Source organism: Heliconius melpomene, chromosome 10 (assembly GCF_056956725.1).
Source record: "Heliconius melpomene rosina isolate 202511_hmr_F chromosome 10, ASM5695672v1, whole genome shotgun sequence".
Classification (NCBI taxonomy): domain Eukaryota; kingdom Metazoa; phylum Arthropoda; class Insecta; order Lepidoptera; family Nymphalidae; genus Heliconius; species Heliconius melpomene.
In genome coordinates, this window is record NC_140398.1 from 6,732,054 (window position 1) to 6,756,383 (window position 24,330).

Sequence of the window (24,330 nt, forward strand, 5' to 3'; positions counted from 1 at the left end):
CCTGGAAGAAGTATAAGTTCTGTAAAAGTCCTGAGATATAAATTGTACAAGCCTAATGTTATTTAGCCCTGGAAGAAATATAAGTTCTGTAAAAGCCTCGAGGTGTTTGATTTCTTTACAGTCAGAAGCGGGATCAGATCCAGCCCCAAAGTGAGGTACGTACAACAAAAACATGGAAATCAAGTTTTCCACTGCTAGCTTTTGTAGATATTATTGATCGGAGAGCTTTTGATTGAAAATTTAGTCACTTTAAGACTTATTATGCATTTTATTAGAATAGTATGAAGATAAAATATATTTTATAGAATAGTGTGATGATGAAGTATATTTTGTAGAATAGTATGATGATGAAGTATATTTTGTAGAATAGTATGATGATGAAGTATATTTTATTAGAATAGTACGAAGATAAAGTATATTTTATAGAATACTATGAAGATTAAGTATAATTTATAAAATAGTATGAAGATTAAGTATATTTTATAGAATAGTATAAAGATTGCTACACGGCTAAGGATGCCGTAGATGAATTAGTGGTCAGCGTGCCACAGAAGAATGGTTAGAATACCATAGATGAATTAGTGGTCAGCGTGCCACAGAAGAATGGTTAGAATACCATAGATGAATTAACGGTCAGCGCACCGTAGATGAATTATCGGTCAGCGTGCCGAAGATTGATGATTGATATTATGTATTTAGAGTAAGAGCCTGCTTGCTCGAGGCTGGTGGTGCCTCGGTATGTCGGGCGTAGTAGTAAAGTAAAACATTAAGTAAGCGCCTGCTCGTGACTGATGATTGCGGCAGTCAGGCATAGTGTGTAGTAGTCTTTGTAAGTAATGTATGCTTAAATTATTATGTTTGTTTATTAATATTGATTATTTTAGTATTTTTTTTTTCTTTTGATTGATTCTGATTTATTTATTGACATTTTGACGATCCATTTTAAATATTTTTTGAATGACATTTAAAAGAGAATGCTTTTGAATTGATAATTTATAAATACACCAATTAATTTATTAAGATTATTAGTTTTTAATGACATTTGTTGCATTAATTTGAGGGAAATGGAGTCGGATGCTGAGACGCACCCTAGAGGAACCACCCAGTGGAATGATGGCAATGACAAACAAAAAAAAAGGAATTTATCGAAAATGCAAAACTTCGAGATCTTCGCGGCCGTAGGAGTGATTTACATCTTCTGATGAGCGGTTCATCTGATGTGATAAAGCGCTTCGGTGACATAAAGACAAGCAAAGGAACTTTTTACTGGTATACAAAAGCAATGTTTAGTTTTATAAATTTCTGTATAATAGATAAGAATTAAAGTTAAACTTTAGTTACTGGTATTATAAAAGTTAATAGATCACATTTAAATGTAATTCCGCAGTTTGTGTGACATATAGAAAATTGGCTTACATAAGTAAATGAGTGTATAAATTTTGCTCGTTTGTTTATAATGGGTCTTGTGAGGAAATAATTCGTATCTACAAAAAGTTTAATAAAGTGCTTTGAGCGAAATTATGATCAGTTTCTCGAAGAAATGAAAGCTAATACTAGACAATAAAAAAATATACATCAATATTTCTGTAATAAATTACCCTTAGCTTTACTTTTAGATCTGGTTAAAACGAAAGAAAAAAGCTATTTTCTAGGATGAGGCTATTTTCTTAGGATACTCGATAAACCTATTAGAAATGTAAAAAAACCAGAAGATTTATTGATTTATCTCAGATATCATGCATTAAAAGTAGAAAATTAGTCTCACTCGGGTATCGGGTCAGGATTAGGATCAGGATCAGGTACCGTCAGTGTCATAAATATCATAGGTCATAACAGTGTTAGTTTGGTCTGCTAGTTCAAAATTTTATATATTGAAAGATATATATTTTTTATGTATCAATTATTGTGGCAACAAATATATTAAACAAGATAAATAGAAACACGATAACAAAGTCACAGCATTAGGTTCTGCCACCAGTGTAGTACCACCTACAAGTTTCGACATTTTTTATTTCCAGTAGAATTCATATATGTGATTTATATCGGGTTGGGGTGATTGGAATAAATTAATTAAATTTGTTTCTATGTACATAAGAGTTTATTAGCATACACACGTTACAATTTTATTATTAGCATAATTACAATATGTACAGACGTTTCAAATTATGTGTAAATTAGAGAAACGACAGTCACAATTAATGAATCATCTCACTTTGTTGTCTTTTAGCGTTATCCAGTCTGCTTTGATTTATAGCAATTATTATCTTCTTACGTTGGTTTTGTATTCACACGTATTCACTATTTTATCGCACTATTTAAACGCTATGTTTAAAAAGGTAGTATATTGTCTTTATATATATTTTTCTCCAGTTCCAAAACATATTATTTAGTACAAAATGTATATTTATGTATTCTGCCATTTTTTTTATGGTAGCGAATTGAAACGCACATAGAGCGAGTGTCAATATCTGCATTTCTTAAGCTCATAAATTTAATAAACATGTAAACTAAGACTAGTAAACTTGTTAGTTTCTCTTCACCTCTCTTGGACCTCTGTCCAGGGGTTTACTTACCGTTTGAAAATTCATCTGATGACTAGGCAGGCGTTAGTGCTCTAGTTGTAGATGAGATTTTACTGCATTAAAATATGGCGTTCCGCGTTTGTTGCTTACCTTGTCTTAGTCAAATTTGTCACGAAGATAGATGTTTACTCTCTTACGAACTCGAAACTTTAACAATTGGTAGCTCGTAAAAGATCGCAATTTGTTTGCTGGTAACTGTAAATAATAATAACTGCTACGTACGTAGTTATTTAAACGCGATTTTGTTCCCCTTATGACAACATGGTGGTCACAATTTAGTGTATTTTCGTTCTGGGACCGCATCGTCAACGTAGACTTAGAAACAATGTTTATACGTTGAAAATTACATTTTTAGCCGATTCAATAAGTTATTTTGCAGCAATTTTGTCTTACAAACGTGCTTCATATTAACATAACGTTTTTATTCATAAACCAATTCTAGTCATTAATCGTAAATGGGCAATAAAGATTTCTAAATTTATTTATAAAAATTAAAGTATCTCAAAAGAAATATTTTTTAGGAAATTACTAGGGAAGTTACATAGGACTAAAAAAATAGTTTTTGTAGCATTGTGTGTGTATACGTTAAGAAATAATACGGAAAATTATTTTTTATTTATATAAATCATAGTTTTTAAAATTTGATTTAGCCGTCGAAATTACTCGTCCTTGATATATATATATATATGTATTTTTTTTACCTAAATTCAGTAAATTTCAATTGCAAAAATTTGAGGAATTTTCGGAATCGGTTCTTTAACAAGTAAATTTTACAACGCAAAGAATATTTGATGGTTTAAATGACTTTTATGTAAATATAGTTCAACAGATGATCGTTTCGAATATTTCAGCCACAGCCAACTCTCCTTGCATGTCGTTCCGTGGCATGGTTAGGGATTGCTGTGTTTAGGTCGGTCTTGAATAGTTCAGGGAACATGTTGTTCTACTTAATTAAAATTGGAATTCTCATATTGGATGATTTTAAAATAAAAAAATAACTTTGTAAAATCGTTATAGTGTTTCTCATGAGGTTATTCTTTACATTACATAAGAATTTATTTACTACTAGTGGGCCCGTCCGGGGCTACGCCCGCCTGAAATAGAAATATTAATAAAGGAATTGAAAACTAAAGATTCAGTCAGTTCAGTAAAACACTTGTATAAAATAACTGTTACGGCAATTAGCAAATTTGTCGAACTAAATACTTTAAATTGGCATAACTTTTATTTTTTTTGTTTATGAACCGATTGTAATAAAATTAACCCTATATGTTTTCGGGAGCTTGCCAGAACCCAATAGTGAAAACCGCATTTAAATCGGTTAAGTCGATTCTGAGATAACAAACGCACAGACAAACGGACAAATAAACAAAAATTCAAAAATAATTGTTTTGGGTTCTATTAGGTTAATAACATTTTTTTTTTAAAAATATATTTTTCAAGTAAAGACCGAACCTCATACGATTTTATTATGAGTATGTATGTGAAGTAATTGTTATAACTCAACTGCAAAATTGTTATTATATATATTTATTTTTGATGATGCCAATAGCTCGACGCTGTATTCCTATCGAATGTAACGTTCTCAATCCAAACATTATAAGCCCAGCTAGATGCACACTACTTGGCTCTGTAATATCGTAGATCCTTTTACTTTTCTGAACGTACTGTTATGGATTTTTTTTACATACTTATCAACATACATCTATTGTGTTAATTAAAATTGCTTAATAATATTTCCTAGGTATCCTTATACCAAGACCTAGACCTAGACATATTTAAGTTTTTGTATCCTTTTCTTTACAAATTAACGTGACTGTATTTATATATATTTGTTGACATTAGAAATTATATTTTATTATAATTAATAATTCTATACAATATAATAGGATATATTACGTATGTGTATAAGGATATAAAGCAGCGGTCCGAGTGCACCTTAAGGTAGCCTGGCAGAGATCGCTTACAGCGATAAGGCCGCCTGCTGTGCATTTTCTTATGTGAAGCATTTTCTTTTACTACACTTTATTTGATGATGGACAATAAAGTATTTCGTAGGATATTTGTAATTTTAGCGGAGTTTCAAATATAAATACGCTATCCTTATTATTTTATATATTTAAGAGTGAAATTAAAGTTCAATAACGGAACTGACAGATAATAATAGGTAACAGCAAGAAATAAACTTTAAATAGTATGTACGTAAAGAGTGCAATATACGTAGAGATAAACAAACATGTAGCCAGTGGACATTAGAACATAATATTTATATTTGTGTGTATGATTATTGATGTTACTTTAAGTTGAAACTAAACTTTATACTACATATTTCTTTACTTGCTCAACTTTTATTACTAAAAATGTTTAAAGTGTTCATAATCTCAGGATATGCGTACAGACAAACGCAGGGACACATAAACCGACAAAACCGACAGACAACATTTTAACAAAACATGTTTTATTTATTGATAGATTTTCTCGTATTTCTTCCACACAGCGATAAGTTATTTCGTTATATGTACATAATATGGTTAAACTTCTGAGAGAACTCCAAAAGTCTTCTGGTCTCAAAAGTAATTATTTTTTGTAAATTATATGTTAAGTCTAGTATCTATTGCGCATTTTGTTATAATATGATTGTTCTAGCTCAAGACGCAATGATTTAATTAGTTGTATATTTGTTGAAACTAGTGATGTCAAGTAGGCTGCGGCAATATCAATACATATATTATTTGTAATCGACCGAATGTAATGAGTGAGTTTGTGAGTAGTCGTGCATCGGGAGATTGCACGAAGTCGGATGGCCGAATGTAATGATTTTATATAAATAGTTTTTATATTTACGATAATTTGTTATAGAAAAATGTAAATCAACCTCTTTGTTTAATAAAAAGATATATTTGAAAATTTATACATAGAACTAGCGCGACGCTTGATGTGTTGAAAATTCTGATGCGCATTATTAGATTTGGAGCTGAAGAGGAAAGTGGTCCTCTAGAATAAAATATTGTATTATAATTTAAGATATACATTGTACAAGCCTAATGGTATCTAGCCCTGGAAGAAGTATAAGTTCTGTAAAAGTCCTGAGATATAAATTGTACAAGCCTAATGTTATTTAGCCCTGGAAGAAATATAAGTTCTGTAAAAGCCTCGAGGTGTTTGATTTCTTTACATAACTATGAAAATATGTCTCTTGCCTATGTTATATCAGAAGAAAATATTTAAATCTGGAATAAAAGTATTTTTTTATAGATCTATTAAAATTGTCGTTTATTATAATTGTTTAAATAAATATTAGTCATGTTATTATTTTTATGTAACATAAGTTTGAAGGGTGTAGAAGCGTATCTGCATAATTTAATTAGTTCGGAAACGAAAGGAAAAGGAAAAGATTTTATACATATTTAGTTTTATTAAACACTGAGATAAGAAAAACATTATTTTTAAATGGTAAAGATTACTGATGAAACACTCCCTCAGCGCCTCTCCTTCCTAAGAGCTACGGGTTGAAATCTTGCTAACGTTTATATTTCGATATGTATTCTTTAAAAGGTTTTTAATACTTTTACAAAAATCCTGACGTTGTGAATGGTTACACAATTGATAAAGATTTTCTATTGCTCTACAAAAACTACTAGCATTGCTAGGTTTATAATGAACGCAATTATTCCTCTACAGTGCTTACGTAGCACTAATACACAGTTTTTATTCCAGAAAAGTCAAAAGTTCTTTCATGATATGCCACAACTAACCACATCTACATATATGTTCATGTAATATTCCACACTATAATTGTCTAACAGCGGGAATCTGAATAAAAAATTGACTGACTGTTACAACACTATTTAATTTTATAGGGAATGATAGTCGACTTAACAATATTGGTCCTATATTTGTTTCCTTTTCAAGCGAACGGAGCATGATTGGGATGCTTTTTTTATCGTTACAAAAAAGGAAAACGAGTAACAACAGTAAAGTAAAAAACTATTACCAGCCGGGCATATTTACAATTTTGAATATTCTTTGAGAATAAACCTGAACATAATAATTGAAAACCTTTGTGTTCCGTTGACCGGCGCGGCGTGGACCGGTGGAGGCCGGCGACGTCAAAGCTCTACTCGGACGCTAACGACGGTTCTTACAAAAATTCAATATAAAACGAGCCTCAGCCCTCGTTTTAATTTAATATGAATATAATTTTCATTCATTTGCATTTCATTCAGACGCGCCTCGCGCTTATTTATTTACATTCATCAACGCAGCGGCGCGGCTCTACCGGAGCATACCTACTACTATATTTCCATGGAAACATTCGGATAATGTTTTTCTTTATATCTTAAGTACTGTAGAAAATTCTGTTTGGCTAATTCATTGTTCCAACTTGTGAAGATAAGATATTTAATTTTTTTTTGCTCAGATGTCGAGGCAAAGCGCAGTGATGAGTTCCGCCACGCAATGCATACAGAATTCGGTGGAAAATGGAGAACGTCTTAACACTAGGTTCCCTCTGCCTATCCTGCCGTGTGCGGGATACAGCGTGAAGCTAATTGGTTACATGAACGTCTCTGTAATGCCTGAAGAGTGGATAAAAGTTCCATTTAGCTCAAGTATCACTTATTGGATTTATTATAACCTCGTACACTAATTATATGAAGAGTTACCTTCTGATCTTCGTCTTGACATCTCCGGTATCCACAATAACTTTGTCCCCTCTCACCACGTCGGGCATGTTTACAACATTACAGACCTCGCAGCTAACTGCATTAACCCTTCGGGACGGGCCGGCTCGAGACTATTAACCTTTGTCAAATGAACTTTATGTACACTGCTAATGTAATAGAACATTTCAGGAAATACAACCATCTATGTTTAATGTTCTTGTGAAAATGTAGAATTTAAAGAAAGACTAATAAATGAATAAATAAATAAATTTAAGTGACATGTTTTATTGAAATAAATTAATAATAAGTATACAGTATACAATTTTTTATCAATGTATTCTTATCACGTAAAGTTATCCGTTAACCGACTTTACAGATAAGCAGTTTCAACAATTAAAAGCTGTAGCTGGTCGCCGCACTGTATTGCCCGCTCAGCACAACTTGTGAGAGGCGACGGATGCGCCTATATAAGTTTTATCTTTGGTTCATTGTTACAAATATTTTATGATATATCTGCGTTAGAGGTAAATTTCACACAAAAGCTATCTGTAGCTTTTACTGTGAATAAAAACTTTGATACTGTGTTAAATATTCATCTTCCATATTGTTTTAAATATTTATATTTATATTGTGAGTTACATTTAAGCTGCAAAATTCATAACTGAAAACTTTAAATCTAAAATATACTGTCATTCTCAAGGTTATACAAATTAAACGACACCAGAGCGTTAAATGTTATTTTACGTTAAGTCGCCAGACTAATACAGTAGAAACGTATTGTTATCATTTTAAACATTTTTGATACTTTATCGATAATTTTATAAGTGATATATTTTTATATTTAAAATACGAGAATGTAACATTCATATAATATGAATCATTAACTTATTACATCCAATAATACTTATTAAGCAATATGATATTCATTCAAACAATGAATATCTAGTAATTGAACATCCATTGTGCCTTGGATTAGAGAAGGATACAATCAAAGCTGGATTTATCCCGGACGAGGGTCGGGGGATGGGAGTGAAGGGGAGGGCTTGAGTAGGTCAATCCTTATAGGAGATAAACAGCCAATCAACCAAGCAATTAAGCTGAATTATCGTCGAGCACAGTGACAGCCGAGGCAACGTTTGTATATATGTTTCTAATATAGTACTATATTATTACAATATATGGAATTACGAGTAGGACCTTACCAAATTTTATGTAAGCAATTGCCACGCATTTTTTTGCTAAAGTAAGCTTATTTATAAATATACATAATCCTAATAATATAACTTATTTTAACCTAATTTATCTTAAAACCCTTGACCGACCAGTCAAAGAGGGCTTGTGAATGATAGACGAGGGTCGTTTCATTGCATTCATCAACATGACGGGTGAGCTCGCGTGTCAATTACACGCGTCATCGAAAATAAAACACACGCCGGGAGGCTTTTACGTTCTCAAAAATGTATGACATTCGGACCCTTTCGTTAATTATGCACAAATACCGAGTGCCGATTCGGCACACTACTGTGCGAGAATGACCCCGTCAGTATTGACACTGCGACTCTACATTTCAACCTTATCAAATATTTAACGGATATACCTATATGGATTCCAATAAAAATTGGAATTTAAGCTTGGATCTTGTCATTCGTTCCGAATTGTATGTGTATTACGTGGTGTGACATATTTCCTGTGATATTAATATATTCATTAATTTTTATAGCTTCGCATGAGTAATACAAATTTATCAAAATGCAGCTTACAAATAATAAAACCCTGGCGTCAGCACTTGTATTTAAGTAATTTAAAATTATAATTTATAATTTGAAAGTAGAGCGGGAATCGAATCCACAACCATTGCCTACAGTCTACACGCTTCTGCCTCAACGTCACAACGGCTATCCAATTAATTATAAGGTGAATTATTTTCTTTATTATTAGAAAAAATAATTTAAGCTCGTAATCACATTATTAATCCTTTATTAAGTTTGTCTGTAGCATTTGGTATCACTTATTTTTAGTTTGGGTAATATAACTTGAGATTTTGATTAATACTTTTAGATACTTATTACAACTTAAAAAACAAAAAAAACCAAGCGAACTAGACAATTGGCTGGCAAAGAAATACTTTGAAAAAATATTCTCTATCTTCTTTACTATTACCTATAATGGAAATATAAATTCAGTAACATTTCTCACTTGGAATCGAATGGCATTTGTTGGAATTAGGCCATTTATCATAGTTGGTGCGACGTAATTAATCGTCCGAGCGCGGCGTGTGGCGCGCGGTGAGATAGAGCCACTTCTTTACTGTCGCCGCTAGCCGCTAACGCTGACATACTACCTTTTATGAACTATATATTCATATTAATTGGGTATCCTTAAATATTACTTTCAATTCCAATTTTATTTCCTTAAAAATTGCTGGTTATGCCTTAAAAGAATTTCTTTTGACAAAAATTTTCAAAATCCTTCTAAAAATAGGCCCATAAAAAGTGTGGGATTAGACTGGGATTGACCAACTGTACTTATATTTTTTATAGGAAAGATAGGAAGATTCAAATTAGAATAATGTAATAAAAAAATTTTTTTTTCAACTTCACTCTGTATTCCGCACATAGCAGGCTAGGCAGGGGGAACCTAGTGTTAAGACACTCCGTTTCCCACTTTCCGCCAAATTCTTGAGATATCGCGTGTTGAGTTGCGATTTGCAAGGTTATTAGAACGAAGAAGTGAAAATATAAAATATTATTCGAGTGGGAATTGAGCACGCTTACAGCCGTTCGCTTGTTCCCCTGCGTCACGAAGGCCTCTATTTTTTTTAATAATAATTATTAAATTTAGTATGTTTTGTTAATAAAGAAGTTCTTTATTCTTTTTTTTAATACACCGTGGTAAATAAGTAACTTTTCCTTAATGTACAATACATGAGTATAAATTGTATAGTACTTGTATGGTAAAACCCGGATAGATGCCCACCTTTTGAAAAAATCCCTTAGATTAAAATTTCCTTTTGAATTTAGCTCATTTAATTTTTTATATTCAATTATTAATAAAGTTTTTTACTCATCCATAGGGATGAGATGAAAAATTTGCAGAATTTAGCTTTTCGTGGAAACTTTGTTTTGGGGATAGATGCATTCCTATATGGATAGTTGTCCTAAAAATCACCGTGATTAAAATAAAATGAAAACCATAGAAACTTATATAGATATAATGCAATGAATATTTTATATTTTAAACTTTCAGGCAGTCTTAGCGTCCGTTGCTAATATATTCCCTCATAAAAGCGAAATAAATTTGCCTTGCGTAACAGATCATGTTTCAAAAGAGTGAGTGGCGCATGTTAAATGTATTAAAATTTATGTCTTTGGGGCATCTATCCCGGTTTTACCCTAGATATTCGTACTTACTTACTTACTTAAGGAATTGTTATGGTTTCTACATTTGTTCCTAAATATATTTCTCATGAAGAAGAATTTCTTATTTTCTCTTACACCATAATTGCACCAAAACTTTTAATTTGTACAAAAAAATAACAATAGCTAGGGCAGTAAAACAACACTTGAAAACATCACATGTTTATTAAATAGGATAGGTTCAGTCATAATGGAAACACTTAACGATTAAAAACTGACAAAACAAGTTTATATACATTTGCTCAGCGATGGTGCGTCTCCAGCCAGCAGTCTGCATTCCTCGGACGACAAGCACCTAGATGGCAGTACGACGGAGAGCCGCCGACGAGGAGTACCTGCAGACATTAGACCACATCACCACTTGCACCCAGCTAGTGCACACAAGCAACTACTGTGCGCTGTGACATACTTAAACAGCGTCCATGCGGAGCGAGCACTACTGCTGGTTCATTATAAACCAGTCCTACATATATATGTAGGAACTGAATTAAATTCAGCCAATCGTAAATGAACCAGTCATACACAATCTGTAAAGTCAACAAGGAGTAATTGGATCGCTCCTGTGTACTTTCCCGTTACATGCGCTTCATGCACTACTATCAAGATTCGGGGCGTTTAATTTTATTGGTAAAGACCGTTTTTGATTTCCGATTTTCATTGCGGAGAGATAACTGTGTGCTCTTGATTCAAGGAAAATCGTATCAATAGGATCTCATTTAGGTGTCGGTGTAAAGCGTCGAAGCCATGCCGGGGTCGGGGACTGCGGGTCTCTACTGTTGTATCTAAAACTAGTGAACCGAACTCACTATCGCTCGATCCGATCTTAGAAACGATGGCTTCAGGGAAAAGAAAAGAAAACAATTTATATCCTGTCATTAAAATATTATTTTATATGTGAGGGTAACGCGATGGGACTTATTTCGCAATTTTAAGACAATCAGCTATTTTCTGGTAGTTTGTTTACATTTTAGGACTTGTTGTCGTTGTTTTAGAGCTTCTGTCGCTTTTGTGTCAGCGGATTTTAAATACCAATTTGACAACTTAAATTACTCGGTTATACCGAAATATATGCACCTGACAGTGGGTTGGTGTTGCCTCGCGTGATCGCGTCGCCGAGCGCGCGGCCGCGGAGCGGCACCGTATGAGCCGTCCTCCGTGCTCGACTCCGCCGCGCCCGTGCTGCCTGCTGGTAGCGTGTCTGTACGGGTGTAGAACGGGTTTAATATACGTTACCACTAAATAATATTTATTTTTACCCGTTTCTTAGCTTCACGCTGTATACCGCTGTATACAAGTAGTCAGAGGGAACCCAATGTTAAAATGCTCCGTTTCTCATCTTTCGAACTGTAGATATATTGCGTGTTTAGTAGTGGAACTCAACGTCGCGCTCTGCGTCGACATTTGAGCGGAGAAATGAAAATATTGAATATTTTATTTCCTCGAGTGGGAATCGAACCCACAACCTGTCGAATTTACAGTCACACACTTGTGCTCGTGCGCCATGACTGGCCTCTTTAAATTACGTATACATCTAATGTATGTTACCTGACAGCCTAGCGGCGGGCAGGCGGTAGAGTTCGGCGGCGCACGCGGCGCACGGTGACCCACTTGACTCCGAGTCGCTATCTCGCGCGCTGCCGTAGTCTGCACGAGAGATACATTCATTAAAATGATATAATTTCAATTACTTTTCATAAACACGGATACGTTATCGAGCACAGCCATTAATATCTCTACATTCGACTGAGCGTCAAACAGCTGACAGAGACAAATAACCGCCGCGTTAATATGAATATTAATCAACCGGAGTAGGCGCGTACTCTTTACACGATCTATTAATTTCGATTAAAGCAACTCGGATGGAATACAAAATTGTTTGCCATCACAGTTCAATAGTCAGTATTTTAAGGTTTCGTTCGTAGAACTCGTTAGACTAAAATTATTTTAATTTATGATTCATTAATTAATGCTAACTTTTAAATGGATAGGTACAAGTTTTATTTCGCTTTTAATAGGCAACATTAATACCGCGGCTATATTTCTCTGTAATTAGAGCGAAAGTTTCGTAATAGCTGAATATTCGGAAGTTTTACGAAGCCCTTAACCCTTTTCTGAGGGTATTTAGGGATAATTGTCGAACAAACAACTCGTTAACCCGGAAGTGCGTAAATACCGTGCGACAATCTGCCGTGTAATTGTAGACCGACCGCGCCGCGCCGTTCCACGCTGGACCGCCGCATATTAGTAACCGCTATTTGGTATAAATGTAACGTATTACAATATAAAAAAAATTAATAATTTTATTTTATTGTTAAGATATAAAACCAATAAAACATTATTATATGTTGCTATCGTGCACTTAAATAACATAAATTTAACGAATATTCAAAACTAAATTTTTACAAGTTATTTTCAAATTAATTAAGACATCAAAATTCATCACACGTATCTTAAGGAATTGAACTTCGCTCTAGTAGTGGCGAGGACGCGCGAGGCCTCAGAGGTGGTTAGGGGGAGGACAGCGGTAGGAGGTCGCGGGAGGGCAGATAGCACAATGCGGGCACTCGGCGGAAATTGCAAACTCGCTCAATGGAACCAGAGATAATGCCAACGGAATGAACTACTATTATTTTACGGCGTTTTTCAATATCCGTCTCTAACTCGATTGAATGTATCGACTACGTTCGCTTGATTCTGCCTTTCAATATTTTTCGAAAGAGCGAGCTGATCCTACCGATCCTGTCGTTTGTGCCTCGTCGACAGTTGTCGACAAATATTCATTATAAGTAACTTCGCTTATATTGAACATTTATACGGTTTTTGAGATTTAATTAAATAGCTTTAACTTAAAAAGAAACAAAATAAAGTTAAAATGAAATATATAATGCAGATAAAGTAATTTAGTAGCGTCGCACTCTGCTGTCAAGATTTTAAAGCAGTAGCTTGAGTGCGATATATTACGTTTGTAATGGAAGTTTATAATTTAAAGATAAAAACTAATAAAAATGTAAATTTTTATTAAAATAGGAATATAAATTAAAAATGTAAAACAGTTTTGTTTTGTTATAAATTAAGTAAATAATATTTTTCAAACAAGAATATAATAACTATGGTACACATGAAAGATTGCAAATTATGAAACGTTTGTATGTAGAATTTGAATAAAATATATAAGTGGAGTATGCAGTTTAGTAAGTAGTTCGAAATACGTTTATGTAACCCTCCCGTCCCGCCTCCCACTCCAATGCACCCCGCTCCGACCGTCGCCAACAGATCAACCACAGTAAAGAGCTACGGAAATTGCAGTCTAAAGTCTTCCTGCGCCCGCGTCCTCCGGACACGGCTACGTGACTGCTACGAGACAGCTACGTGTCATCTTTGTTTCTTTACATTTATGTTAAAAATCAATTTTTGACTTTGTCTAGCATTCAATTATTGAGAAAATAAGTTAACAGAATAAATTTACTTATAAAATGTATTTCAGTTGAAAATTATTTATTTGTTGACAGTATATGAAATTTTAAGCTTTTACCCTAACACGAATATCAATCTGTAATAATGCACAGAATGTTTATTGTGTATCGTACTGAAGTAAGAGCACACAAGGTACCGTTAGGATGCGCCAGCAGGTGCGGTCGCGGCGGCGGCGCGGCCAGCTCGAGCGGGTCGCGCGCGAACGAGCGCAGGTGTAGCGCGCACGACCGCACGCCGCCTTCGCCACCCGCCAGCCCGCCCGCGCCGCACTCACGCGACGTCGCGCCCGATGACATACTGAACGTCGCGTAAGGACTAATCTCGTGCAGATCTATACGCATAATTATGCACATATATTAAATTTATTTATTTAGTTATAGTTAAATAACAATATATATGAAGCTAGAGTACGCTGTATACACATGTTTACCGTCAGGTGGTGTTATCGTCTTCCCGTTAGTTTGTGTTGGTTGTGCGACGTACAGCGGCTGCGAGTGCGGCTCCAGCGGCAGTGCAGGCCGAGGGTGCGCGCGGCGCCGGCACGCAAGCAGCGCGGCGGCCGCCAGCAACGCCACCAGCGCCGCGCTCAGCAGTGCCAGCGCCGCGCCCGCGCCGCCGCGCCACCACGCACCACCCGCGCCCGACCGTGCGCCGCCCGCCGCCGCGCCGCCCGCCGCACCGTCTGCCGCGCTCATACGGGCCTCGAGCGGCAACTCTATAGGCTCCCCGAGGCGCTCTGCTTACCCCAAAACTTCTCAATTAGCAATAAATTATAGATAATATGAAATAAAAAATTATATAAAAATAACTGTTTATTTACCTCCATTGATAGTGTGTGTGGCAGCTTTATAGAGCGCTGGAGTATCGCCGGCGGGAGAGTGCGCCAAAACACGTATTTCGTACCAAGTACCAGGTTCTAAATCTGTCATCTGTATAAGTCAATAATTGTTTTATTATTGGCGTGTTGTTAACTGATCTATAAAAAAATAATTATTGATGAAATAAATATGGAAGAAAAAAGGTTTAAATTTATTTCATCATTCTAATTTACAATTTTTAATAAAAAAGATATATGTAGTTTAGTCTCACTTCGACAGTTTCCCCGTCAGTGGGCACGTCGCTCCAGGGCCCGCCGCTCGCGAGGCGCAGCGCGATGGAGAAGCGTGCGACGGCGCAGCGGCCGCCCCACGCCAGCAGCGCGAGGCGCAGACACGTGCTGTTCGCCCAGATACACTCCTTACCCACTGGCGCCTTCGCTTCTTCAAGTATACATCATTTAATTACAAATATGTTTACATCTAACAAAATACTACTTAGAATTATATTACCTATTTTTATTTATTTTCATACTGTATTCTGCACTTAGCAGGGTAGGCGGGGTAGCAGAGAGGATTCTGGGAGCTTAGTGTTAAGACACTTGCGTACCCCATGAATGTTAAGGGCTTACTAATTAATGATCATTAATGTTGAGTAACTGGTAATATAACATGTATAAGTGACTGACTGTCTCCTCTGGTCCTCAGTACGAGAGCGCGCGAGTGCGGCGAGGCGCCGACGGCGTTGTGCGCGCGCACCGACACGCGGTACGGCGCGCCACACGCCAGGCCGCGCAGTGCCGCCCCGCGCGCCTCTCCACCCACGCGCCACCAGCGCGCGCCGCCCTCCCCAGCGACCGCACCCGCCATTCCCGCCTCGCCCTCCCAGCCGCGCCACCACCACACCGTGTATCCTGCCGACACCTCGAACTCAGCATATCTGTACACTCAGTTGTAAAGCAACTCTACGCATGTACATCTCTCTGTCGCGTACCGAGTATGGCGGCCCCACCGTCGTGCGGCGGGTCCCAGGCGAGGTGCAGCGCGTGTGCGTCGGCGCGGGCGAGGCGCGGCGCGGGCGCTGCGGGCGCGCGCACTGCCCGCAGCGCGAACACCGCCGCGTCGCCGCCCGCCGCGTTGCGCACCGAGCACGAGTAGTTCGTGGCCGTCTGCTGCTCCATCTCTGACATCGAGGGAGTTTGCACAGAGTAACATAGACTAACTATTTTGATTATATCGATTAATACAATATTATGTATTACGAATGTTATAAATACCTACTATGAATTATTAAATCTCCGGTGTCGGTGATAGTATGTGCGTGAGGTAGCGGCGTCCAGCGGCGGGAAATGGGGGGAATGCCGAGCGCGGTGCATCGCAGACGAACCCGCGACCCGACCGGCGCTGTTATTATCCGTCCCAGGGATGATATGCGAGCTGACACTAGTTAAAGTATAAATCTGTTGTTATTTGACTTTTGTTTTACTATTTTATATTTGTTTATTAAAAAATAGTTACTGAGTTGTGTCGGCGCCGCGTTGACGGCGCGGCTGGGCGGGCCGCTGCCGGCCGTGGTAGCGGCGCGGACCCAGAACTCATAAACGGCGCGCTCCCGCAGCCCGCGCACCTCGTGCCATACCTCAGCTTCAGTTTCTTCTCCGTCTTCAGTCGTCTCTACACGTTGCGACCACTCTCCGCCCACTCTTATTTAAAAATATTAAATTGTTCATCATTAAAAAAATAAAATTTAATTAATCATAATTCGTAAATTTTTTATATTTGATTTCGTACTTGCCAAGTTCCCTTGTGTATAGAGTGTAATGGGTGAGACGGCCACCCCTCTCAGCTGGAGGTACCCAGGATACTCGCACTGCGTCTGGTCCCGCCGCCAGTGCTCGAATCGTATCTGGTGCGCTAGGAACTGTATAATGTGATAAAGTCTGAATAAGTAAAATTGTTACAAATTTCTAAATTAAATATGCAAATATGGTGTATGTCGTACCATCTTCCCTCGTGCGGCAGTGTGCGGGCAGCGAGGGCGGTCCGGCGCCGCGGTCGGAGCGCGCGCGCACGGTCACAGAGTAGTTGGTGGCCGCGCGCAGCCCCTGCAGCACCGCCTCGCCCACCGCCGCCGCGCGCGCCGCCTCCGCCCCCACCGCACCGCTCCACGCTGGCACCAGGGATCATTATAAAATTTATTAAAAAATGTAATGATTTTTCATTGTAAATATGGATTTTAAAATCATTTACATGTACATATATAGTTATATGCTGCTATACTAACTTTGTGAAAAATGCAGAGGAGCATAGTGCAGATCATATCCTCTTATAGATTGTGAATGAGATTGTGCGGGCGGAAGCCAGCGGACGCGCAGAGACCTCGCTGAGAGAGCCTCACATGTTACTGAGTTAGGAGGTTCTTCTGGTACTAAGATTTGAAAGTATTTTATTGATTATACAAAAAATAATTGAGTGATTAATGACATACAAGTGTAGTACAACATACCGCCGTCAGCCGTGGTGGCGTAGGCGGTGGACGAGGCTGGTCCGGGCCCGGCGCGGTTGAAGGCGCGCGCCGTCACCGCGTAGCGCGCGAACTGGCGCAGGCCGCCCAGTGTGAGCTCGGCGCTGCTCCACCCACGCGCCACCGCCGTGCCGGCGCGCGCCCCCTCCTCACCGCCCTCGCCTACCTCTCCCCCTTCGCCAGCCGCCCCCGCCACCCCTGCGCCAACCTCGCGCCACGCCACCGCGTAGCCGAGCAACTCGCCGTTCCAGCTGTCTTGCGCAGGCGCCTTTTTAAAATTCGAGATCATTCTCAAGTTAAAGACGACCACGAGAATTATATCATAAATTATATTTTACTTACCGACCATGAGACGTGCAAGTCCCCCGTATTAATGGCTCTGACGCGAAGATTTTGAGGCGATCCCGATGGAGCTGCATAAAATATTAATAATTTTAAATTATAGATTGTGGGCGACGGGTATCGTGGCGATGTTAATAAGACGAGACCTTATATTCAACTCTTTTATTATATATTTACTTTGGTTATTTATACGCTACAAAACAATAGTGGAACATTATTTCACAATTGCATTTGTAGCGAATAAATTCAGGTTGCTGATATAGCGTGTTTATAAATAATATAATAAGACTAACGCAATACCCCTACAATACTCTCCCCCTTTGGGAAAAAAAAATGTGCAAACAGAATATAAAAAAAACAAAATAAAATATTATGCCTATAAACTAAATTGATCCACAAGTTGTTTTCTTCGCCCGGACTTCGTAACTCGATGTGGCCTTTTGCTGCCGTCGGCTGCTGCGTTTGCGCATTGTTTCAGTATTGTTGTCGTTCTGCTGATGGTGAATTTTTGTGTTCGTTGACTTTGTTTGCGATGAAGGCTGGCGTAAGTAGGTCAATAAGCGTAATTATGTATAGATTGGTACTACGTACCGGTAGAGTGCGCACGAAAGTTTTCAACCCGTTCGAATTCGGGGAATATATAAGTGACGTATTATTGTCACGTGAGAGTTCCGCCTTTTGACACGATAGCTTCGTGTTGTCCACGTACTTGAGTATTCCATACCAGGTCAGAAATAATGACTTGTTAACATTATTCTTATTGTTCTGAATCCTGGGTGCGTTGCGTCGTGTAATATACTTTATATTCTTTTTCGAAATATGCGCAGTATATATGGTTGACTTGCACATGTAGGGCTTCGGGTTGAGCCTTGGAAAGAAAATTACCATTTTCCATTCATTGTTTAATTGTGGCTGTGGACGGCTTCGGGCTTTGACCATGCTTGGGATGCCGCGATGATTATGGATGGCGGTGCGTGCGGAGAGGGTGCAGTCAGTGTCATGATTCTCTACTGGCTGAGAAGTTTCCCCTAGTTTCTTCGTTCTACCATACTTGTATTTATTTTATAGCGCTTGAACATTGACAATCGTAATTACAGTGTGTCAGAATTAATTATCCTTTTCGGATGTAATAATCCTGTAATTCTGTCGACTAATCTGTTATCGCGCATATCTACTAATAAATTATTCCTTAGTTTTTTTAAAAATCGATGCCTTCGTCAAACTTGGTATTTTCCATTACTTCATCATTACCTCGAAAATCTCATTGTAAGGGTTTGATGGTATATTGCCTCTTGAAATTCTAACCGGTGAGACCCGCTTGTGGGAAGCCGATTAGAATGTGCACTCACCAATTTTATGAAAATTTGCGTCGGGCAGTCGTTGGGTTGAAGTCCGGTTTACGTGGTAATCAATGTAGCACCACGGGAGTTGGATGGATCATTGCCTCGGTCTCGTCGATATCTTCGGGCTGAATTCTAGAGCTTCGCCAATGTGGACTTTCACGTCAGGCTGCAACTAACAGGGTACCCCCCGTCGGGGTACCTTTCGTCGGGGTCACCAATGTGGGCGACGGGTATCGTGGCGATGTTAATAAGACGAGACCTTATGTTCAACTCTTTTATTATATATTTACTTTGGTTATTTATACGCTACAAAACAATAGTGGAACATTATTTCACAATTGCATTTGTAGCGAATAAATTCAGGTTGCTGATATAGCGTGTTTATAAATAATATAATAAGACTAGTGCAATACCCCTACAAGATCATAATGCTTACTTTATTGATTAATAATTTGTATTGACTAATTACCTTCTTCGAGTGTAGTAAAAAGTAAAGCATCGGAATGTGGAGACTGTCCAACGTGGTTCGTGGCCACCACTCTTAGCGAATATGCAGCAGATGGTCTTAGACCTTCTAATTTTGCGCTCAGCAAGTTAAGACCATCGTCGGACCTGCATTACGAATTACTCTTAAATAAAATTAGGCAATAATAATACATGATGTTTAATAATTAAAATTAAATATTTGAGTATCCATGTCATTGTAATTTTTTATGCGTCGTGTTAGATACCTGTCGTTGTCGGGGGCATCGAGTGTGAGGTTGTAGTGGTGCGTGGTGTGGTCGGGCGCGGGCAGCGCGTGCAGCGGCGTGCAAAGCGCGGCATAGTACGTGCGCGGAGCCGCGCGCGCCGCCCACCGCACGCGCACCCAGCGCGCGCCCGCGCCGCCCAGCTGCAGCGAGCGCGGTGCGTCGGGAGGCTCTGTACCAGTACACGAATATTTATCCTTTGTACACTTGAGTATCTAGCTAAAAGTAGAGTCCAAAAAAATATTGACATAATTTGAATATACAAGCCTTATTTACCTTCGACTTGTAAGAACATGAGTAGGTCACTACGCCCGTACTGGTTGCGCGCGTGGCACCTGTACTCGCCCGCGTCGTGTCGCTCCGCCGCGCGCAGCTGCAGGGACGAGCGCACACCTTCACTCGTGCGCACCTCTGATATTGTCCACCTTCAGATTGTAGTCACATATATCTTAATATTGTATTATTATTTTATTACTTAAAAATGTTAATGTTACAAATATAAAATATCTATTAAACCTGTATGAATCGAGATCCAGTTTGTTGCCTCGGTGTGTCCAGTGTACCGTCAGAGGTGGGTCGCCGAGGGCGAGGCACGTGAGCACGACGCTGCGTCCTCTCACACTCGACGTATTCCGCACCGACTCGCTCGACAGACCAAAGTGGGCAGGCTCTTTAATCGCGAGTGGAAAATTGTAAAATATTATACATCAATAACAACAAAAGATGCATAACTTTAGTATCATCTGTATAGATTATAACATTGTTTTGACTTACCATGGACGGTAACATTGACATGCTTCACTAGCGCGGGTCCAACGCCGTTGTCTGCGCTGCAGCGGTACAGCCCCTGGTGCGAGCGCGTGGCTGCGCGTGCCGTCAGGGAGCTGCTGCCGGCGGCCGCCTGCCCATTGTTTACGTCGTTAGCAGCTACTGCCATCCCACTATTTGGTGTCAATTGAGAATTTTCAGCGCTCCAGTCAGAGCCTGCTACTTCCCATCGATCAGAATTCTCCATGCCACTTATACCTTCACCTGCACACATAACAATATAGTAGCAGTATTGTACAATATTTAAATGATATTCATTGAAAAATATTGACTCTTACCAATTTTTCTAAACCAAGTCACAGTAGGCATCGGATACCCTTTAGCTGTACATTCTAACAGTAGCGGTGCCCCTAAAAGTACTGCTGAGTCAAGTGGTTCTGTGATCCACGACGGTGCAACTGCAGGAGAAAAATGTATTCTTTAATAGAATTGAAAATAAAATCTGAAAATTAATTTAAGTATGTGTTTTTGGATGTATGTACCTTTAACGCTAAGCATCGCAGTATAATTAACTGTAGCTGCGTGATTGGAAACCCTACAGGTATAAGCGCCGCTATGTCGAGCAGACAATTCCGAAAACATCAACAGAGAGAATTCATTCAAGCTTTTTTCTTCTATCTGGTAAAAAAAAATGTTCATTAAATATTTTTTCAAAGTTCAATAGAAATTAGTTTTCATTCATTTAATATACCTGTAAATTTGGTGGAAGTGGCGACCCGTCCTTGAACCAAGAGAAGTACATAGGTTTGTCTCCTGACGACACTCCACACAGCACTTGCACTGAGCTACCCTCAGTGAGTTCAGAAGAAAATATAAACGGTGATATTTTTGGGGGATCTGTAAACACCAAAAAATTTTTCATTTGGCATGTTTTGAAAAGATGCCAAATGAAGAAAGAAAGAAAAAGAAAGAAAGAAAAGAAGGAGAAAAAGCAAGATAACGTACTTCGCACTTGTATCTCGACATCCCTGGTGGCGGGCGCGCCGGCGGGCGGTGCCGCGCTGCAGGCGTAGTGGCCGGCGTCGTGCGGCAGCGCCGGCGCGAGGCGCAGCACCCCCGCGCGTGCCGACACGCGCCCTGCACCACCTAGCGCAGCCGCCGCGCCGCGCCGCCACCACGACACCGAGCTGCGGGCGACTACTTGTTATTGTCATGTACATTGTTTATATGTAAAAATGTGTTACTTGGAAACTATTTTTTTAACCCGAAGCCAGAGTGAGGTAATGAGAATATTAAATATTTCATTTCTCAGGTGCGAATCGAGACCACAATCTTCGCGTTTACAGTCCCACGCAGACGCAGTCCGAAATAAGTTTTATTATTATTAAAATTTCCTGAAATTTGTGTCAGATTTATATGGCAAAGCATGGATTGCTGACTTGTATTTGCTATAGGAATTATCCCATCAAATGCACCTCTATAGACCTGATCGGATATCCGGCGTAGGGGCAGTGCAGCGTCAGGTTCTCGCCGGCGACCGCGCGGACCGTGTTCATAGAGCGGATTGAGGGAGGGCCTGGAAAATTACTGATATGTATTCCTATATTTATCCTGCACATAACAGGGTAGCAGGAGGGTTAACAGTGTAGGCAGAGGAAACTTGGGAACCTAATGTTAAGACACTCCATTCCTATTAAGGCACTTCAGTTCTCCACTTTCCGCTGAATTCTGGAGACATTGCGTGAGTGGCGGAACTCAACGCCGCACCATGCCTCATCGCCAGAGCAAAGAAATGAAAGTATGATATATTTCATTTCCTCGAGTGGGAATCGAACCCACCACCTGTCACGCTTACAGTCACATGCTTTTGCCCCTGGGCCACGACTGGCCTCATTTTCTGCCTAATGAAATAGATATAAATAGTTAGAATTCATAAAATTTCTTAAGATACCGTATATATTGAGTCTCGCAGAGTGTTCGACGGCTCCTAGAGGGTTGGCCGCGCGGCAAGTATAGCGACCACCGTCCGCCGCCGACGCCGATGTAACGTTCAGTATAGATACCACTTCTCCTTGAATAGACGCTTCTTCACTTATTGAATATCTGTATGTAACCATCGATAATGATGTCAGTTTATAGAATATTTTTTTATAGCTTCACACTATTTTCCGCACACAGCAGAAAAACCTGAGAAACCTAGAGAACCCAGTGTAAAGAGAGTTTGTTACCCATTTTGTGTCCTGGCTTTTCTGATTTTCTGACTGGTGGACTGATGGAAGTAATTTAGTAGTTTATATGATATTTAAGTTAATCGAATGGAGTAATGGACTAACCTGTGGTGAGCGAGGTAGTGGTCCAGCGGGTGACCGTCCAGCAGCCAAGAGATCCTCGGTGGTGGGGAGGAGGCCGCGATGCAGCGTAACGCCACGCCGCCGCCGGCGCGGAGAGCTTGCTCGATGAACGTGTATTGCAATTCGGGTGGAGAATCTGTTTGTGAGATCAGTCTCATATTAACGTCATTATTATTGCCATTACTAGCGATCAAACGTTGGAGTGTCTTAATATTAGGTTCAATCTTTATTACTCGCTAAAGTTTTTCTGCAAGCGTTGGTCGCTACTATAATAAAAATGGAATACAGTTAAATATACAACACCAACTATATAAAACACACCAAAAAAATCAAATCAAGGTAGGTAAACAGAGAACCTAGTTTCCCACTTTCCACCGATTTTTGAGGGCATTGCGTGTTGAGTGGCGGATCTCAACGCCGCGCTTCGCCTCGACACCAGAGCGAAGAAATGAAAATATAACCAGAAATATTTCATTTCTTCGAGTGGGGATCGAACCCACAACCAGTCCCGTTTACAGCCACACTTTGTACCCCTGCATCACGACTGGGCATAATAATAATAATACAAATGGAAATTCGTTAAATATGAACACTAACCATACAGAACACACCAATGGAAAGTTTTGCAAATTGAACGATATTTGAACACAAGGTGAACCAAGATTTATATAGCCTCGTTCACTACGTTTGTTCTTCGTTTTGTGATGAATAGCGAAATTGACCCACCCGTCGATCTTAGTCAGTCTTAAACCACCCTATTTTGTCAGACCCGTCTCAGTATGCACTAGGATTGTAGTTGAATTTTCAAATATGCCGCATATTTGAAAATTCACCTACATTCCTATTATTTTTAAGAATTATGATTTGATGAAATATATTTAAATTCCTCACATAGCAAGGGAGACAGAGGGAACCTAGTTTCAAGATACTCCATCGCCATTAAAATACTTCTTCATGTTTCGCTGAATCCTCGAGCCATTGCTCAACACTGCGTATTGACTCGATACCAGAACATATTTCACTTCGAGTGGGAATCGAACCCTCAACCGATCGCGTTTACAGTAACACGCTTGTGCCCCTGTGCCACAACTGACCCAAAAAATGTTATCTTGTGACTATTTTATGACTATCAGAGTATAGCAGTGTTTGAAAGTCTTACAAAATATTCTTATTTTTGTTTGTAATATTTTGTGGTAGCTGCTTATACAACGTTTATCGTGTTTATCCCATTAGTAACAAGGTACCTAAATATAATAATTAGTTCAGCATCCAAATAATACAACGGTCCACATATACTACTAC

The 24,330-nt window shown here is 38.9% G+C and overlaps 1 protein-coding gene across 4 annotated transcripts in view; it reads right to left on the reverse strand.

The window, feature by feature from the left end:
- Positions 1 to 10,808: 10,808 nt before the first annotated feature.
- Positions 10,809 to 24,330, reverse strand: part of LOC146535362 (cell adhesion molecule Dscam2-like) — a 31,415-nt gene continuing 17,893 nt past the window's right edge. Inside the window, exons 10-38 of one of the 4 annotated variants that reach the window (XM_085191241.1) lie at positions 23,011 to 23,164; positions 22,629 to 22,780; positions 22,163 to 22,253; positions 21,683 to 21,864; positions 21,429 to 21,574; positions 21,220 to 21,355; positions 21,016 to 21,135; positions 20,684 to 20,941; positions 20,426 to 20,579; positions 20,186 to 20,334; positions 19,892 to 20,081; positions 19,630 to 19,772; positions 17,818 to 17,888; positions 17,458 to 17,743; positions 17,236 to 17,379; positions 16,954 to 17,121; positions 16,743 to 16,872; positions 16,470 to 16,654; positions 16,233 to 16,394; positions 15,946 to 16,134; positions 15,641 to 15,865; positions 15,226 to 15,395; positions 14,957 to 15,065; positions 14,567 to 14,872; positions 14,273 to 14,467; positions 12,208 to 12,306; positions 11,737 to 11,860; positions 11,469 to 11,498; positions 10,809 to 10,997 (exon numbers count right to left, since the gene is read on the reverse strand). In XM_085191241.1, the coding sequence (XP_085047367.1) occupies positions 11,486 to 11,498; positions 11,737 to 11,860; positions 12,208 to 12,306; positions 14,273 to 14,467; positions 14,567 to 14,872; positions 14,957 to 15,065; positions 15,226 to 15,395; positions 15,641 to 15,865; positions 15,946 to 16,134; positions 16,233 to 16,394; positions 16,470 to 16,654; positions 16,743 to 16,872; positions 16,954 to 17,121; positions 17,236 to 17,379; positions 17,458 to 17,743; positions 17,818 to 17,888; positions 19,630 to 19,772; positions 19,892 to 20,081; positions 20,186 to 20,334; positions 20,426 to 20,579; positions 20,684 to 20,941; positions 21,016 to 21,135; positions 21,220 to 21,355; positions 21,429 to 21,574; positions 21,683 to 21,864; positions 22,163 to 22,253; positions 22,629 to 22,780; positions 23,011 to 23,164 (4,451 nt within the window). In that variant the 3' untranslated portion in view covers positions 10,809 to 10,997; positions 11,469 to 11,485. Of the gene's footprint in view, positions 10,998 to 11,468; positions 11,499 to 11,736; positions 11,861 to 12,207; positions 12,307 to 14,272; positions 14,468 to 14,566; positions 14,888 to 14,956; positions 15,066 to 15,225; positions 15,396 to 15,640; positions 15,866 to 15,945; positions 16,135 to 16,228; positions 16,395 to 16,469; positions 16,655 to 16,742; positions 16,873 to 16,953; positions 17,122 to 17,235; positions 17,380 to 17,457; positions 17,744 to 17,817; positions 17,889 to 19,629; positions 19,773 to 19,891; positions 20,082 to 20,185; positions 20,335 to 20,425; positions 20,580 to 20,683; positions 20,942 to 21,015; positions 21,136 to 21,219; positions 21,356 to 21,428; positions 21,575 to 21,682; positions 21,865 to 22,162; positions 22,254 to 22,628; positions 22,781 to 23,010; positions 23,165 to 24,330 lie in introns of those variants that run through there. The other 3 variants (XM_085191240.1, XM_085191242.1, XM_085191243.1) reach the window with 3 other exon arrangements.